The sequence below is a fragment of the Ranitomeya variabilis genome, chromosome 1 (genome assembly GCF_051348905.1).
Source record: "Ranitomeya variabilis isolate aRanVar5 chromosome 1, aRanVar5.hap1, whole genome shotgun sequence".
NCBI lineage: Eukaryota > Metazoa > Chordata > Amphibia > Anura > Dendrobatidae > Ranitomeya > Ranitomeya variabilis.
In genome coordinates this window covers 572,043,822-572,060,689 of record NC_135232.1, presented here as the reverse complement: position 1 = coordinate 572,060,689, position 16,868 = coordinate 572,043,822, and the positions used below count along the sequence as shown (strand labels likewise).

The window sequence follows — 16,868 nt, the reverse complement described above, 5'->3', positions numbered from 1 at the left end:
ACTGAATCGCTGCAATGATCAGGAGTCACAAAGCATCCTGACAATCTGGTTAGGAGGGAGAAATGGAACTAGAAGAGCTGCACCTGTGCTTGTCCCCGACGGAGGGTTAATAAGACATGTGTTGCAACAGTGCAGAGAGAGTCCCCCCACCTCTGTAATGCGCTGCCAGGGTTCACCACAATCAGGCAGTGTTTAAATTAATATGCCTTTTAGATCACAGCCACACGGATCAAGAGTTGCATGGCTCAAGCCCTCAACCTGGTGGTACAGCAATTTCTCCTCAAATATTCTGCCTTGAATGCATGCCCATTGTGTGCCCATTTTTACTGTTCGTGCCCCGCTGACACGGTGTAATTCCACTCTGCACATGTTGCAGTGACTGTGGCAGCAGCAATGAGGTCTGAAGGAGAATGTCCTTTTGCATAGCTTGGGCAAACGCAGTCTGGACGTGGTGCAAATTGCACTGCGGAGTGAGCACAGATGAAGGACCCCTGCACCCTTCTGCACAGTTTTCAAATAGCTACTAAGATGGTTAGCAGCATAACAATGCAGTTATCAACATCACTACTCTGGTGATCTACATGCTGGAGCACGCTTTGAATAGTCTTAGGAGGGAGGTTGTGGTGCCGGAGGAAGAAGTGGAATCATAGCAGGATGCAGAAGGGATAACTATATCTCAAACTTTTGGACTGTCGTTGCACAGGTGGATGCAATAAGATAATCGTTTACAGTGATTGAGGGGGGCAAAGTACCAGACAAACTGTTAGTGAAGGTGTAGGGGCTGATGAACAAATGGAGGAGGACGAGAAGGAAGAGGTTATGGGTGCGCAATAGTCAGGAGATGAAGAGGATGATAATACCCTCTCTGTTGTGCATGGTTGGGGGGAGAGAATGGAGGAATCAAGCTTGAGTGTTACCCTGCCACCAACACACCATGGACTTGAACCTCATGGAAGCGCCCGACACATGAGCGCCTTCTTGCTGCACTATCTGCTACATGATACCCGTATTGTTAGGATTTCAAATAGCGCTGACTACTCGGTTGCCACTGTTAGATCCACGGTACAAAGGTATATTTTGCCAGATACTTCCCAACAACAAAGGGATGCACACATGCTGGAGCATCGAAACATTCTTCTAGACAATCTTAAAAGTGGTTTTCCCCAAGCCAGAAGTGACGCACAAAGTTTGAATCTCAGTTAAAGAATTCCAACAACGGGCACTTAGAGTCATCAATGTAGAAACATTAGCAGCATCAGTTTAAGTGGAGTAAACAGTTTCTGTGGGTTGGTTCACACATTTTTTAGAACAGCTCATTCATCAGTAGTACAGAGTACAAGTCTCAGGATGGTGCAGGAGTATTTCAAGCAAACTCAATATCAATGCCATCAGGGGGAATTTGGAACCTTTTGCATTTTGGTCTTCAAAAATGGAATAGTGGCCTGAGCTTGACTGTAATGAGGTTTGTCATGCACGGCAACCAGTGTTCTCTCAGAACATGTCTTCAGCATTGCTGGTGGTGTCCACTCCTGACGGAAAAGGGCATCCAGCTTTCATCAAGATGAACAAGTCATGGATCTAGAATGACTTTCGCACTCCAGTCACAGACTAGGCAATGATGTAGTTGTGCTGCACTGATCTTGTGTCATTGCAGTCTGTGACACCTTTGTCATGACTTCTGTGACTACTGTTGCTGCTGATATTACAATTATTTTAAATGTGGAGACTCCAAGTTGGATCTCCATGTGATGGGTTGCCTGTAGTACAAGAATTGTCAGAGCCCCTTTATACCATTTCTACGTTTCAAAAGTGATGCCACATTAGTGGTGTGTGACGATTTTTTGAAAATGTGGAGACTCCAAGTTGGGTCTCCATCTGGTGAGTTGTGTTGTGAATTCCGTTCTCGGACTCCCTCCTGTGGCCATGAATGGTACTTTGGTTAGTTCTGCTCTTGGACTCCCTCTGGTGGCTTTGAGCGGAACTGCTGGTCTCTGAGGTTTGCTTTCTCAGCTGACCTCGTTTACTGTTAGGCTGGCTTCCCTATTTAACTCTACTCAGATCGTTACTTCATGCCAGCTGTCAATGTATCAGTATTGGTTCAGATCTCTCTTGGTCTTCTCTGAGGACCTGTCTACTCCAGCAGAAGCTAAGTCTTTGCTAGTTTATTTGTTGTTACTGCTTCCTGAATATATTTCTTAGTACTGCTAATTTCTAGTCCAGCTTGCTATCATGATATTCCCTTGCTAGCTGGAAGCTCTGGGGTGCAGAGTGGCACCTCCACACCGTGAGTCGGTGTGGGGAGTCTTTTTGCTTACTCTGCGTGGTTTTTTGTAGTCTTTTTGTGCTGACCGCATAGTTCCCTTTGCTATCCTCTGACTATTTAGTGAAGTCTGGCCTCCTATGCTAAAACCTGTTTCATTCCTGTGTTTGTGACTTTCCTCTTAACTCACAGTCAATATATGTGGGGGGCTGCCTTTACCTTTGGGGAATTTCTCTGAGGCAAGGTTAGGCTTCTATTTCTATCTTTAGGGGTAGTTAGCTCTTAGGCTGTGAAGAGGCATCTAGGGAGAGTTAGGTAAGCTCCACGGCTATTTCTAGTGTGTGTGATAGGAGTAGAGTTTGCGGTCAGCAGAGTTCCCACTTTCCCAGAGCTTGTTCCGATTACTAGTTTACTCATCAGGTCATTCCAGGTGCTCCTAACCACCAGGTCCATAACAGAGTTGCCTGTAGTGGAAGGTGTGTCAGACGCCTATTATACTATTTGTACTGTAGGAAAATTATGTCTGTCCCTAATTTTTTGAACTCCAAGTTGAGTGTCCTTCATGTGTGTTGCCTGTAACTTTTGGGCTCCCTGACCTGCAGGTCTTCACTTAAGGTTCCTTTACACTAAACGACTTACCAACGATCACGACCAGCGATGTGACCTGGCCATGATCATTGGTAAGTCATTGTGTGGTCGCTGGGGAGCTGTCACATAGACAGCTCTCTCCAGTGACCAACGATCAGAGGGAATGACTTCGGCATCGTTGAAACTGTCTTCAACGATGCCGAAGTCCCCCTGCAGCACCCGGGTAACCAGGGTAAACATCGGGATACTAAGTGCAGGGCCACGCTTAGTAACCCGATATTTACCCTGGTTACCATTGTAAAAGTAAAAAAAAAAACACTACATACTCACATTCTGATGTCTGTCACTTCCCCCGCCGGCGTCCACAGGGTTAAAACTGCTTTCGGCAAGAGCGCTGCTAATATGCACGCGCTGCTGCCGAAAGCTTCCCTGCACTGAATGTGTCAGCGCCGGCCGTAACAGCGGTGATGTCACCGCTGTGCTCTGCTTTACGGCTGGCGCTGACAGTCAGTGCAGGGAAGCTCTCGGCAGCAGCGCGTGCATATTAGCAGCGCTCCTGCCAAAAGCAGTTTTAACCCTGTGGAGGCCGGCGGGGGAAGTGACAGACATCAGAATGTGAGTATGTAGTGTTTTTTTTTTTTACTTTTACAATGGTAACCAGGGTAAATATCTTAAATTCAATGGAGTTTGGATACAGTACATTCGATGATCAGCAAGTTCACTGATCGTAACTAAATCGAAACTTAAAAAGGCTCACTCATCTCTAATAAGGATTGACCTGCCAATTCCTCAGGCAGCTTCTGCTTGGATGTCACCACTAAATTATATTTAATTATTTAAAAAAAAAGCAACATTGAATTCAATGGGGTTCCGGCTTGGCTGTCTGTCCTACATCTATGACCACTACATTCATATTTGTAAGTACTTTACCCAATTGTTGCTTATTCAATGGTTAACAAATGTAGAAAAATGTAATTTGAGCGAAAATTTAAAAAATCAATAGTTTTTCTTTATCATTAAGAAAATCTCTTAAAGCTAAAATAATTTTCATAATATAGCAAAGATTACATGCATTTACAAATATGCAAATGTTTTAAAAAGGTAAAAAAATGTTTCCGGTTTGCTTTGAATTCTTTGCATGGGAGAGACTGTGCAAAATGCTAATGCAGTATAACTACCTTGTGTCTTGTTGCCTTGCTCTCTCTTGTTTTAGTGTATGATCTGTGACATAAAGCTGTTTTCTACAACCTCACATATTTAGCAGAGTTTTTCTGCTCCTCACCGAGCTATAAGCTTTCAATATACTTGTTTCTGTTAATGATTGTATTTCAACCTACATATAAATATAATCACTGCCACTTGTTTGGCAGAATTGGTTACTTAAAGTGACAATAATCCTACAGAATATGACTGTGAGTACGTTTATCTAGAAGAAAGGATGGTCAGGCGAAATATTGATTTAAGATTCCTTTTTTGTTCATTCACTTTTAACTTTGTTAATTAATCAAAATGAACTTAACAGTTTTATTTTTGTAAGCATTTTTCCTTTGCAGCATTTTGTTCACTTTTGTTTAAAACTTTTGCTTACAGTACTGTACATATAGATTTGGTTGAAAAATATATATTTTAAAGAATACAATAAAATTAGACAAGACCACATCTTCATTTAGAAATGTATTTATTAATTATGCTGAATAAAAATGAATACAATTTATATTCTCTATAATGTATGAATCTAGAAAAAATTTTTTTACACTAAGCTGGAATCCTTTTACTCAAATTTCGCTAATTGTCCTGCTAAAACCTGTGGATTCCATGGGTTGAAATTGCAAATAACGGTAATTCTTGAAATCATTCTGTGGTCCATAATTGTAAAAGCTACCAAAAGTATTTCTGTAAATAAAAAAAAAAATACTATTCACTATAATAAAAATATATCTATCAATAACCTTAAAGTAACACTCTGTATTAGACACTCATAGAAATAAGAAAGAAGCCTTGTATTCTATTATTACCCTTATTACATTGATGAAGTACATGCAACCCCCTATACAAGTGGTACTATACTGTACTGGTTATTTAAGCTGAAATAAAAGAATTGGAAATTGATGGTCCAAGTCTAGACTGTCCCCTATGAGGATATCGATTCATGAGACTCTGTTTCAGCTTCCAGGTCAGTGGTATCTGGGAGCTAGATGGAAGATACCTTCTGGCATCCCTAACGTTGACACGACATTATCTGTGCGTTACGTACAGATGATGTTGCAACAAATCAAACTCCACACTCGAGATGCTGGAGGGTTATAAATTTATGGGGCCTCCCTTCTAACTGCCCAATACCACTGGCCTGGATGCCTGAGTCTTGTGAATCAATTTCTAGTCCCCTAACAATAATCACAAACAATAGATACCAATTAGAATGAGGGCCCTGCTCACAAGCTTACAATCTTTGAGGAAATAGGGGGCACACGAAAGGTGGATGGTAACAATTGCTTTACATTTTCTGACTAGCCATAATGTAAGAAATCGGGTGTTCATGTAATGCTGCATGAACTGGTTACCAGACAGAATTTGTTAAAGTACAGACACAGAGGGCTGCCTTCTTTGTTTAAAATGAGCGCGTTCAGCACCTTCCATAACGTCACGGCTTCTGATTGGTCGCGTGCCGCTCATGTGACCGCCACGCGACCAATCAGAAGCCATGACGTCATCCCTCAGGTCCTAAATTCCTAGAAGTATCGGATCTCGGTATCGGAATTCCGATACAGCAAATATCGGCCGATACCCGATACTTGCGGTATCGGAATGCTCAACACTAGTCATTAGCAGAAAGGAGGGCACGGGTAGGGTGGTAGACTGAGACGAGGGAGGAGATGTAGGGTGGAGCTCAGCCATGGCGTGCTTTGTGGGTGAGCGTGATAAGTTTGTACTGGATTCTGGAGTGAAAGGATAACCAGTGTAATGACTGGCATAAGGTAGAGGAATCGGTGTAATGGTTTGTGAGGAATATGTTCCTGGCTGCAGCATTTAGGACAGATTCGAGAGCAGAGAGTTTGGTAAGAGGAACACATTTAATAGTAGAGAGTTACCATAGTACAGACGAGAATGAATAAGAGAAACAGTAAGAGTTTTTTCAGATTTGAAAGTAAGAAAATTTCAAATTCTAGAAATGTTTTTGAAGTGCAGATAAGAAGAGCGAGCCAGTGATCAGATATGGGAGATGAATGAAAGCTCAGAATCAAGTATGACCCCAAGACAGCGGGAAATAATGATAGAACCACACACAGAAATGGCAATGTCAGGCATAGGTAGGTTAGTAGAAGGAGGACACACAAGGAGTTCTGTTTTTGACAGGTTCAGTTTCAGATAGAGGGAGGACATGATGTTGAAGACAGCGGTAAAACAAGCTTATAGCTATTTTCTTAATTTAGCAAGTCTTTTCCTTAATCCTAAATATTTAAACTAACAGACAAACACCTTTAAGCCACTAATTCTCAATTTGTCCAGGAGTGGAATCATCATAATCATGTCCCTCACAGAAAAGAAGCTCCACTTGAATGTTGCATGTGGCAAAGTTGTGATCTTCTTTCTGATTAACAAAACCTAAAAACAGTAAAGGCAAATTAAACAAAAAATAATATAAATTTACAAATCAGAGAGAAGATGGCAACATAAAATTAATTGTACTATAGTTCTATAGCAGTGTTGAATAGCAGTGAAGAAGATAAAGGCTAGAAGATCTTGCTTCAGCATTTATATTTGCAACAGAGTTTATATTTACTTAGATATTAACAGATATTGCCCAACGTTCTGACCAACAAGTTTTTTTTTTTTTTTTTTTAAGGACAGCTGTACTGTGAAGAACCAGGCATCAAGAAGGTAATGCATTGACTGAAACCTACGCAAGGCTTTCTATCAGCGCATTACCTTCCTGTTGCTCTTCTCTTCTCAATGCAGATGTCCTTAAAAATAAAAATTTGTTTTAAAAAATGTTAGATGGTATCTGCTTACCTACTTGCCTGATCTACATACCGTAGATATTTTGAAGTAATATCTTTACAGCTTTTGTCTTCTTCAGTGTTAAGTTTCTTTTCACATATTTGTATAAGTACAAACCTTTCCTAGATGGTTCCAATTGTTCCTTGTTATTATGAGCTCTGACTTCTGCATCAGAGTCTATGGGCTCAGACAAGTCATCTATGTCCACATCATCATATCCATGTTCTTCTCCTAGATACAAAATCACAATGATTTTTTTTTTACGTTTAATCATTATAACTTTGATAGCTTCAACGATTAATGTTAAGATTTCTATCCAGCCCTGTAGACTAGTATCACAATATGTCACCAAAATTTGACTTCATATAGCGGTTTATTCATAATTGGGGTTAACATTTGAAACAATTTTTAAAACAGGAAAAACAGTGCAGGAAAATAAAATATAATGAATGATACAGTTCTCACTATTATAGGCAAATGGACCCATCCTGTCCATGAATTTCATTACTACAGGGGATCATTGGTGGGAAATATCATGGTTTTCTTGTGATAACATATGAAGTCAAGCCTGGGACCAGTAGCTCATCAACTGAATGGTTATAGTTTAAAAATGTTGTTTTCCAGATATATCCCATTAAAGATATACTATAAGGACAAAGGTATTGGGAAATAATTTTTAATCGATGAAGCCAAGTTTTACGTTTATTCCCATCGTCACTAGTGTATTTAATCCAGCCCCTCACCATGTAGTCTGCTTATACTAACATTTGAGAAAGAATGGCTACTGAATAAAAGCTCATTTATACGAGTGCAGTCCTGTAATAGAACACTACATATGTAAAAAGTCAGTTGATGTAAATTCTTACTATGAGGTATATTCGTACTGACGAAACCTTTTTCTTTTCAAGAAAGGGATTTACTCATATAAATGCCAAGTGTATGGTATATTGTAACCACAGATGGTGGTGTAATATGGTGGTACTACCAAGATACAAGTTATAACAGGGGTACATAAAATACAAACAGTTCCACAAGTGCCTGAATTCAAAGAAAAAGCCTTTTAGGAAGTCTATAAACATTAATGGCAGGGAGGCATCTCAGTCTGTTGCCATATAGAAGGATGCGCTGACTCGGTACTGGATGATCTGGTGCCTGTCTTGAAGATGACGTTCTGCCATTATAGGGCAATTAGGTGGGTATGTACATAGATGTCAGAGAGCTGCCACAGCCAGTGGCAGCTTGCTCCGTGTGGTACCTCCAACAGTCGGTGGGAATCCGGTCACTGTCTCTAGGTGCTGCGTGCTGGTTGCCAGCGATTGACCCATAGAATGTAAGTCCGCAAGGACAGGATCCTCTCCCATCTGTAACAGTCTGTCACTGTAAACTTGTCTACTGTAAACGATATCTATAACTATGTATATGTAACCCCTTTCTCATGTACAGCACCATGGAATTAATGGTGCTATATAAATTAATAATAATAATAATAATAATAATAATAATTGACGCGGCTAGTGCAGGACCTAGGTGACATGATCGATCACATGATGTCCGCATGACTGAGGCTGTAGCAAAGACCATTAGCCTACACATTTTGGAAACTACAGTTTCATTCCTCAGGGATGGTCCTCCTTCTGGTAGAGCATCCTTAAATACCTTACATGAAGGTCAGATGGTATTATTCAATAAAAATCAAAACGTTCAACTTTGTTGTTGAGCCCTCTAGGGATCAACATGTCCAACATAAAGATCCTTTTACTCTCTGGACATGACATAGACTTACTATGCCTTTCCTCCAGTGTGGGTATACAATTTTCAGGCCAATAACCACCATATTTTGTATCAACCCTCCATGATTTTCCACAAAATGTTTAGATAAGGGGTGGCTTGTGTATTTTTTCTTTATATTTCTGATGTGCTCATTTATTCTAACATTAAAAGGACGTTTTGTGAGTCCCACATAGAATTTATCACATGGACATTTGATGGTGTATATGACCCCCACAGTGGAACACTTAATAAAATCCCTGATATTGTATTCTGTGCCACCCTTAGTAATATCCAATTTTTTTTAGTTTGGATCTGTTGTCACATTTTGCATTTACGGCAAGGAAAAAACCTTTCAGGGTGTCCTGAAAAAAAGTGGAAGGTTTTTAAGGGGGTTATTTTGAACTGTGGGGGCGACCATATTTCCTAGGTTACAGACTTTTTTATACACAAACCTAGGATAGGTGAGAATTTGTTCACCCAGGATTTTAACATCCTTTAGTATGTTCCAGTGTTTCCTTACTATTTTTGAGAAGATATGAAAATTAGCATTATATTGGTTTATAATGGAAACAAAGTCCTTGAGATCCTTACTTTTACTGGTTCCATCAAGATACAGGAAATATATATATCTTGGTACCATGTTAGCCAGTAGATAGAAAAATATTTAGAATTGAGAGACCTCAGTGGTTGAGTGGGATTATAATGGATAGCTGAAAAGATGGTAACATATTGCAAGCTTTCGAGACTACTCAGGCCTCTTCTTGAAAAAGGTGATGGTGCATGCATAGGCCAAGAGCAGTGTGAAAAAGGTTGTTAGTTGGATAGCGGATAATGCTTACAGTCACTTTACCACCACAACCACCACTGTCTTCCACACAGTGAAGTCTCAGTAGCCGTGAGTCTAGACCACATATTACTCACCCTGATCCTCCTTCCTCCCACCATGCTGAGTGCCCAGATGCAACAGATCCCACACTTTGACACTCACAAGAGCTGTTCACTATTCCATTTATAGATTCGGGCCTCTCACCCAGTCCACTTGAAGCAGGGCAAGAGGAGATCGCATGTAGCGATGCCCAAATATTTGAGCAGCCATGGTCACACGAAGGCGTGGGTGGGAACATGTCACAATAGGTCGATGATAATGAGACACAATTGTCAGAAAGTCAGGAGGAGGACCAGGGTGCGGAAATGGAAGAGGAAGTGGTGGATGATATAGTAACTGACCCAACCTAGCAGGAGGACATGCAGAGCAAGGACAGCAGCACACAGGGGGAGGGAGGCTTAGCATCCCAACAGGCAGGAAGAAGCAGTGTGTTGGCTGCAGACAGAAGGCGTTCAACCATTCCCCATAACATCAACATGACAGAAGTTGACAGTACAACTGTTAGGTCTTCCAGAGTCTGGTTGTTTTTTAAAGACTCTGCTGATAACCCCAAAAAATCCATTTGCACTACCTGCCAGGCCAGCATTAGTAGGGGTAGCAAAACTACCAGCCTGTCCACCACCAGCATGATCAGGCACATGGCAGCAAAGCACCCGACTTTGTGGGCCGAACCCCAGGGTCCACAAACTGTCTGCGGGTGACACCACTGCTTCTTCCACTGTTGTGCATGCAAGCCAATACCCTGTCCATGGTGCATGCAAAGATGCCTCCTGCCCTGCACTTGTTGTTGCACACACTCAACTAGCACCATCAGCAAGCAAGTCCACATCCTTGTCCCAGCGCAGCATTCAGTTGTCCATACCCTAGTCCTTGGAACGTAAGTGCAAATATGTAGCCAACGCCCCACAGTCCAAGCTACTAAATTCCCACATATTAACACTGCTTGCACTCAAAATGTTGCCTTTTAGGCTCGTGGAGATAGAAGCTTTCCGCAACCTGATGGCAGCAGCTGTCCTCGGTACTCGGTCCCCACCACTATTTCTCCTGATGTGTTGTTCCTGCATTACACAAGCATGTGTCCCACAATATTAGCCATGACCTCAAAAATGTAGTTACTGCGAAAGTCCACGTGGACAACTGCTTGTGGGCAGGGACGATACATCTCGTTGACAGCACACTGGGTTAACATAATGGAAGCCGGGACTCAGTTAGACCTTGGGATGGAACACGGCCTCCTGATGCCGAGGATTGCGGGCCCTAGATCAATCAGGGTTGACACCACAGTCTATACAGCTCCAGCATCTCCTCCTCATACTTTTCTTCAGCCTCTATCTCCAAAATGACCACATCAGTCACACTGCAGCACTGCCTCAGCCAAGCGGCAACAGGCTGTGCTGAGCTAATATGCTTATGTGACAAAATGCTCAATGCTGAAGAGTTGTGGACAGCACTGAAAGAGCAGGCAGATCTGTGGCTGACACCACTGAACCTAAAGTCAGGCATGATCATGTGTGACAATGGCCAGAACTCCGTGGCAGCTCTGAGGCGAGCGAGCTCACACATGTACGATGCCTGGCCCATGCGCTTAACCTCATGGATCAGCGGTTTCTCAAAACATACCCGGAGCTGCCAGATCTGCTTGTCAAAGTACGCCACCTGTCTGTCCATTTTAGAAATTCAGCTTGAGCTTCTGCCACCCTTGCTGTACTTCAGCAGCATTTCCAGATTCTGGCTCACCTACGACTGGTGTGGGATATCCCCACACGGAATTCTACATTGCAGATGTTGGGAAGGATTTGTGAGCAGAAGAGGGCAGTTGTTGACTACCAGCATCAACAAGGCCATTGGTATTCAGTTCTGACTCCACACATAAGACCTTAGGAGTGGATATGAATGACAGACATATGTACCATCCCCAAAAACTTTGAGGACTCCACCAAGATGGTGAGCAGCAATGATGCCATTATTAGCATCACCATCCCACTTCTCTGTGCTCTGAAACACTCTCTGCTCACAATCAAAGAGGATGCATTGCAGGTGGAGCACGATGAGATGGAGCAAGGAACCGTACAGGGTGATTACACACAGCCCAACCTCACCTCATCCCAATGTGGAAAAAGAGGAGTAGGAGGAGGAAGAACAGGAGCAAGTTTCATACGCTATAGTTGGTACTACCTGCACAACTGTCATACCGTCTGTTCAGTGTGGATGGCTTGAGGACAGAGTGGTGGTGGAGGAGTAGGAGGAGAGCATGGTCAGTCGTCCTCTTGGTGATGACAAGGAAGTCTTCCCTGTTAGCAGTCTGGCATTCATGGCTGAGGTTATGTTACACTGCTTTTTGGGTGACAGTCATTACTGGTTGGTGACGCTTCTAGACACACACTACAAGTAGAACTTTCCATCTCTTATTCCAGAGGCGGACAGGTCTACTGAAATGGGGCAGTACCAGATGGCCCTTGTTGTGGAATTATTAAAAACATTCCCATCTGTAAGTGTTGGTGGCAGGGGTCACAGTTCATTGGACAACCTAGGAATACAGGTGAGAGAGACACAACTCCAATCCAGCAGAGGCAGGGGAACACTGTCAAAGTTCTGGAAGAGTTTTCTAAGACCGTCCCATCTCACAGGCCCTGAGGCATGGATTACTCTCACAGGGAGTGCAAAGTTTAGGAAGACACTGAGAGAGTACTTTGCTGTCCATACCAACGTCCTCTGTGTTTCCTCTGTGCCTTACAATTATTGGGGATCCAAGCTGGACATGTGGCATGAACTGGCTCTCTACATTTTGGATGTCTTAGTCTGCCCTGCTGCTAGCATTTTGTCAGAGCGGGTTTTTAGTGTCGCTGGTGTAATTATAACTGAAAAGCGAATCCTCCTGTCAACTGAAAATGCTGACAGGCTGACTCTTTTAAAAATGAAGAAGGGCTGGATTGGACCAGACTTCTCAAAACCTCCGAATGATAGAATTGTAACATAAACTCAAATCCAGTGTCTTTTTTTGGGAGCTATGTTCCCGTGCACCTCTTCACACCCACACATGGGTGAATTTGGGTATTTGCTGTTGTCCTCCTTCTTCTCCTCATCCTCCACCATCCTATCACTAGGGTGACTGTGGTTCGTGATGGAACACCCACATCATTTTTTTAAAGGGTGTTTATGATGCACTCCTCCATATCTCTTCCGAAGGGCATTGGAGTGCCTCCAAATTTTTGGCAGCCCTTGCTTTCACTGCATAGGCAAACACTATGGAAGACCCACTTCCTAAAATGGGAACATTTTTTCATAAGGCCCTCCTCTACATCTTTACAAAGGGGCATTGGAGTGCCTCCAAATTTTTTGCAGCCCTTTCATTCACTGCATAGGCAAACAGTATGGGAGACCCACTTCCTAATAATGGGAACATTGCTTTCACGAGACCTTCCTGTACATCTCTTCAAAGGGGTATTGGGATGCATCCAAATTTTGGGAAGCCCTGCCACTCACTGCATATGTAATAACAGTATAGGAGACCCACTGTTTATTAATTGGAACAGTAAAGCATAGCCGTCTGATGGCTCTCTAAGAATTGTGAGGGCCAACTGCTGGCCCTTTAAGAATAGTAAAGGCTGCCTGATGACCCTATAAAAATAGGCTTTGTGACTTAATTGAAACAGGATGTGTCACATGTAGTGTTGAGCGATACCGTCCGATACTTGAAAGTATCGGTATCGGAAAGTATCGGCCGATACCGGCAAAGTATCGGATCTGATCCGATACCGATACCCGATACCAATACAAGTCAATGGGACTCAAGTATCGGAAGGTATCCCCGATGGTTCCCAGGGTCTGAAGAAGAGGAAACTCTCCTTCAGGCCCTGGGATCCATAATAATGTGTAAAATAAAGAATTAAAATAAAAAATATTGATATACTCACCTCTCCGACGCAGCCTGGACCTTACCGCTGTGAACCGGCAGCCTTCTTTGCTTAAAATGAGTGCGTTCAGCACCTTCCATGACGTCGCGGCTTGTGATTGGTCGCGTGGCGGTCACATGAGTGGCACGCGACCAATCAGAAGCCGTGACGTCATGGAAGGTGCTGAACGCGCTCATTTTAAACAAAGAAGGCTGCCGGTTACCAGCGGTGATGTCCAGGGGCCTCCGGACAGGTGAGTATATCAATATTTTTTATTTTAATTCTTTATTTTACACATTAATATGGATCCCAGGGCCTGAAGGAGAGTTTCCTCTCCTTCAGACCCTGGGAACCATACACTGGAAACTTCCGATTCCGATTCCCGATACCACAAAAGTATCGTATCTCGGTATCGGAATTCCGATACCGCAAGTATCGGCCGATACCCGATACTTGCGGTATCGGAATGCTCAACACTAGTCACATGGCCAGATAAGGTTGTAAAATGTTAAAATAACATTTCCCTGTGAATGCATTTGTCTTGGTTGAAAGCAATGCTAAAGTTCAGAAACGCATCAAAATCACTACGTGTGAACATAGCCCAAGGTGTGGAGGAGCATTTTTGGTTTTGGTTATTTATTTTGCCTTATATACAAGTCATTACCCTGGAAAGGATGTTCCTTAACTAATTTCCCAAGAAAATCAGTTTTTTTTTTTTTCGTTTTTGTATGTTTTATTATGAGTCTCTAAAAGTCTAGTAAGACTCTGACAACATTGTTCACAGCAATGACCTGGGAGTCAGAAATGCTTCCAGGGGTTATCCCCATGCTGTTCCCATGTCATTTGAGCACTGTTCCCATTGATTTCTGCAATTTTTAGTCCCACTGTAGACTGCCGGGGGGACACTGGAAAAATGCTCGAGTTTCCCATAGACTTACATTGGGCTCATTGTTCCCGAGCATTCCAATTTGCTGCACCCGAGCAATGAGCACCAGAGCATTTCAGTGCTAGCCCATCACTAATACCCACACTGGAGGAAAGGCAACTATATTCAGTCTACATCACGTGTAGAGAGTAAATGGATCTTGATGTTTGACACTTGATCTCTAGAGAAATCAACAGCAAAGTTGAACTTTTTGTTTTTTATTAAGTAATACCATCTGACCTTCATGCAAGGTATTTAAAGACTCTACCAGAAGAAGGACCATCCCTGAGGAAGGAAACCGGAGTTTCCCAAACGCGTTGGCTAATGGTCATTGCTGCGACCCATACCTAGCCTCAGTCATGCAGACATAACTTGATCCATCTTGTCACACAGGTCCTGCACTAGCTGCATCAACCAGCAGGCAGCGACTTGAGACAGTGCCTGGATCCCTGCCGACTGTTGGAGGTACCATACAGAGCAAGCTGTCATCGGCCGGGGCAGCTCTCTGACATCTATCTACATACCTACCTAATTGCCCTATAACGGCAGAAAGTCATCTTCAAGACAGTCACTAGCTCATCCAGTAGCAGGATAGTGCATCCTTCTATACGGTAACAGAATGAGATGCTGCACTGCCACTAATGTTCGTAGACTTCATTTTTTCTTTGAATTCAGGCATTTGTGGATCTGTTTGTATTATATGTACCTCTGTTATAACTTGTTTCTTGGTAGTACCACCATATTACACCACCATCTGTGGTTACATTATACCATACAATTAGCATTTATATGAGTAAATTCCCTTCTTGAAAAGAAAAAAAGTTTTATCAGTGTGAATATACCTCATAGTATTTATTTCTTTGACAATAGAGTGGTTACTGTCTTATTCGCAGCAGAAAATCCTTGATACCAGTGCCACTAATTTTAATTCTTCTGATCTAAGTTCTTTCCTGCTATATATTCCACTCCAACACTCATGAGGGACATTATTGAAAATTGGAAGCATTTAGGAGCTGCATCAACTGAGCCATGAAGTGGAGAGCATGAAAAGCTACAAAGTGGGGTCACCTAAGGGGAGGGGCATGTAAAAGTCATTAATCCTCTATTGACTCTGTTGCTCCAGAGTCCCGAGAGTCCATAACTGCAGAATAAAAAATCAGTCATTAACATAAGCACAAAAAATGTGAACCAGAAGCTTCATAGCATGTGCTGTGTGATCAAATGGCTACACAAACCTTACATTAGCAAGCACAGTGCTAAATATCAGACTCAGTGGTGTAAATAATGCCACCACAGGGCTCTGTAGTAATTAAAATATGTTTGGAGGAGTGAAAAAATCACTCTTCTAAATTAGGGAGTCTTATTGAATATGGGTTTGGGTAAATTATTGGAGAATGTAGAATGTAACTGCATTTCACCTGCTGCAAAGTTTGATGGAAGAGGGATAATGTTCCAAGATTGTTTTTCAGGATGGGCTCTTTAACCAAATTTAACATGTTAAAAGGAACCTGTCAGCAGGATTGGGCATAGTAACCTACACGCACTGTCAGGTCGGCGGCGTTATACTGAATAAAATGATACCTTGCTTGATGAAATCCGTCTTGTGGTTGTTTCTTAATCTTTATTTTCAGTTTTGTGTTAATGAGATTCTCGTGCCCTGAGGTGGGGTTGGTGCATGTGGTGCTCTGATTAGGTATTCATAATTCAGCCTGCTTACAGGTCACTGATCCCTCACTGACCTGCCTCCCAGTTTGCATAATGAATACCATCACATACTGAATAAAAAAAAAAAACGCTTCTGCAGGCAGGTTCTGGCCGTGGCATTTGCTCTGCAGCAAAATTGCATGGCATAGAGATCAGATAGCTGCTGTTGAACTTGCGCCGGCAGCACCATCTTAATGAAGAAGAGTAAAAAAGTCCTCCACCAAGATGGCGCCGCCTGCACATGCGCAATAGCAGCTATTGGCGATCTCCGAGAGCTGCCACTGCGCAGGTGCGGGCGGTGCCATCCTTGAGGAGGACATTTTTTTCTTCTCCAGCAAGATGGCACTGCCAGAGTCTGCGCAACAGCAGCTATCGGAACTCTATGCAAAACAATAGCTGCTACTACGCAGGTGCGGCGGGTGCCATTTTCAAAATGACTTTTTTTTCCTCGCTCAAGTAACTCTGCAAAAGGTATTAAGTGCACATTAACTGTGCGATTATTCTGCAGCGCAGGTGCCATGGCCGGAACCTGCCTGCAGAAGCATTTTTTTTTATTCAGTATGTGATGGTATTATGTAAACTGGGAGGCAGGTCAGTGAGGGATCAGTGACCTGTAAGCAGGCTGAATTATGAATACCTAATCAGAGCACCACATACCCCAACCCCATCTCAGGGCACGAGAATCTCATTAACACAAAACTGAAAATAAAGATTAAGAAACAACCACAAGACGGATTTCATCAAGCAAGGTATCATTTTATTCAGTATAACGGCGCCAACCTGACACTGTGTGTAGGTTACTATGCATAACACTGCTGACAGGTTCCCTTTAATGACCAGTGA

The 16,868-nt window shown here is 42.6% G+C and overlaps 1 protein-coding gene across 1 annotated transcript in view; it reads right to left on the bottom strand.

The window, feature by feature from the left end:
* Positions 1–4,543: 4,543 nt before the first annotated feature.
* Positions 4,544–16,868, bottom strand: part of LOC143797293 (uncharacterized) — a 58,495-nt gene continuing 46,170 nt past the window's right edge. The window contains exons 6-8 of the mRNA XM_077281062.1: positions 6,965–7,078; positions 6,326–6,451; positions 4,544–4,741 (exon numbers count right to left, since the gene is read on the bottom strand). Coding sequence (XP_077137177.1) covers positions 6,336–6,451; positions 6,965–7,078 — 230 coding nt within the window. The 3' untranslated portion in view covers positions 4,544–4,741; positions 6,326–6,335. The remainder of the gene's footprint in view (positions 4,742–6,325; positions 6,452–6,964; positions 7,079–16,868) is intronic.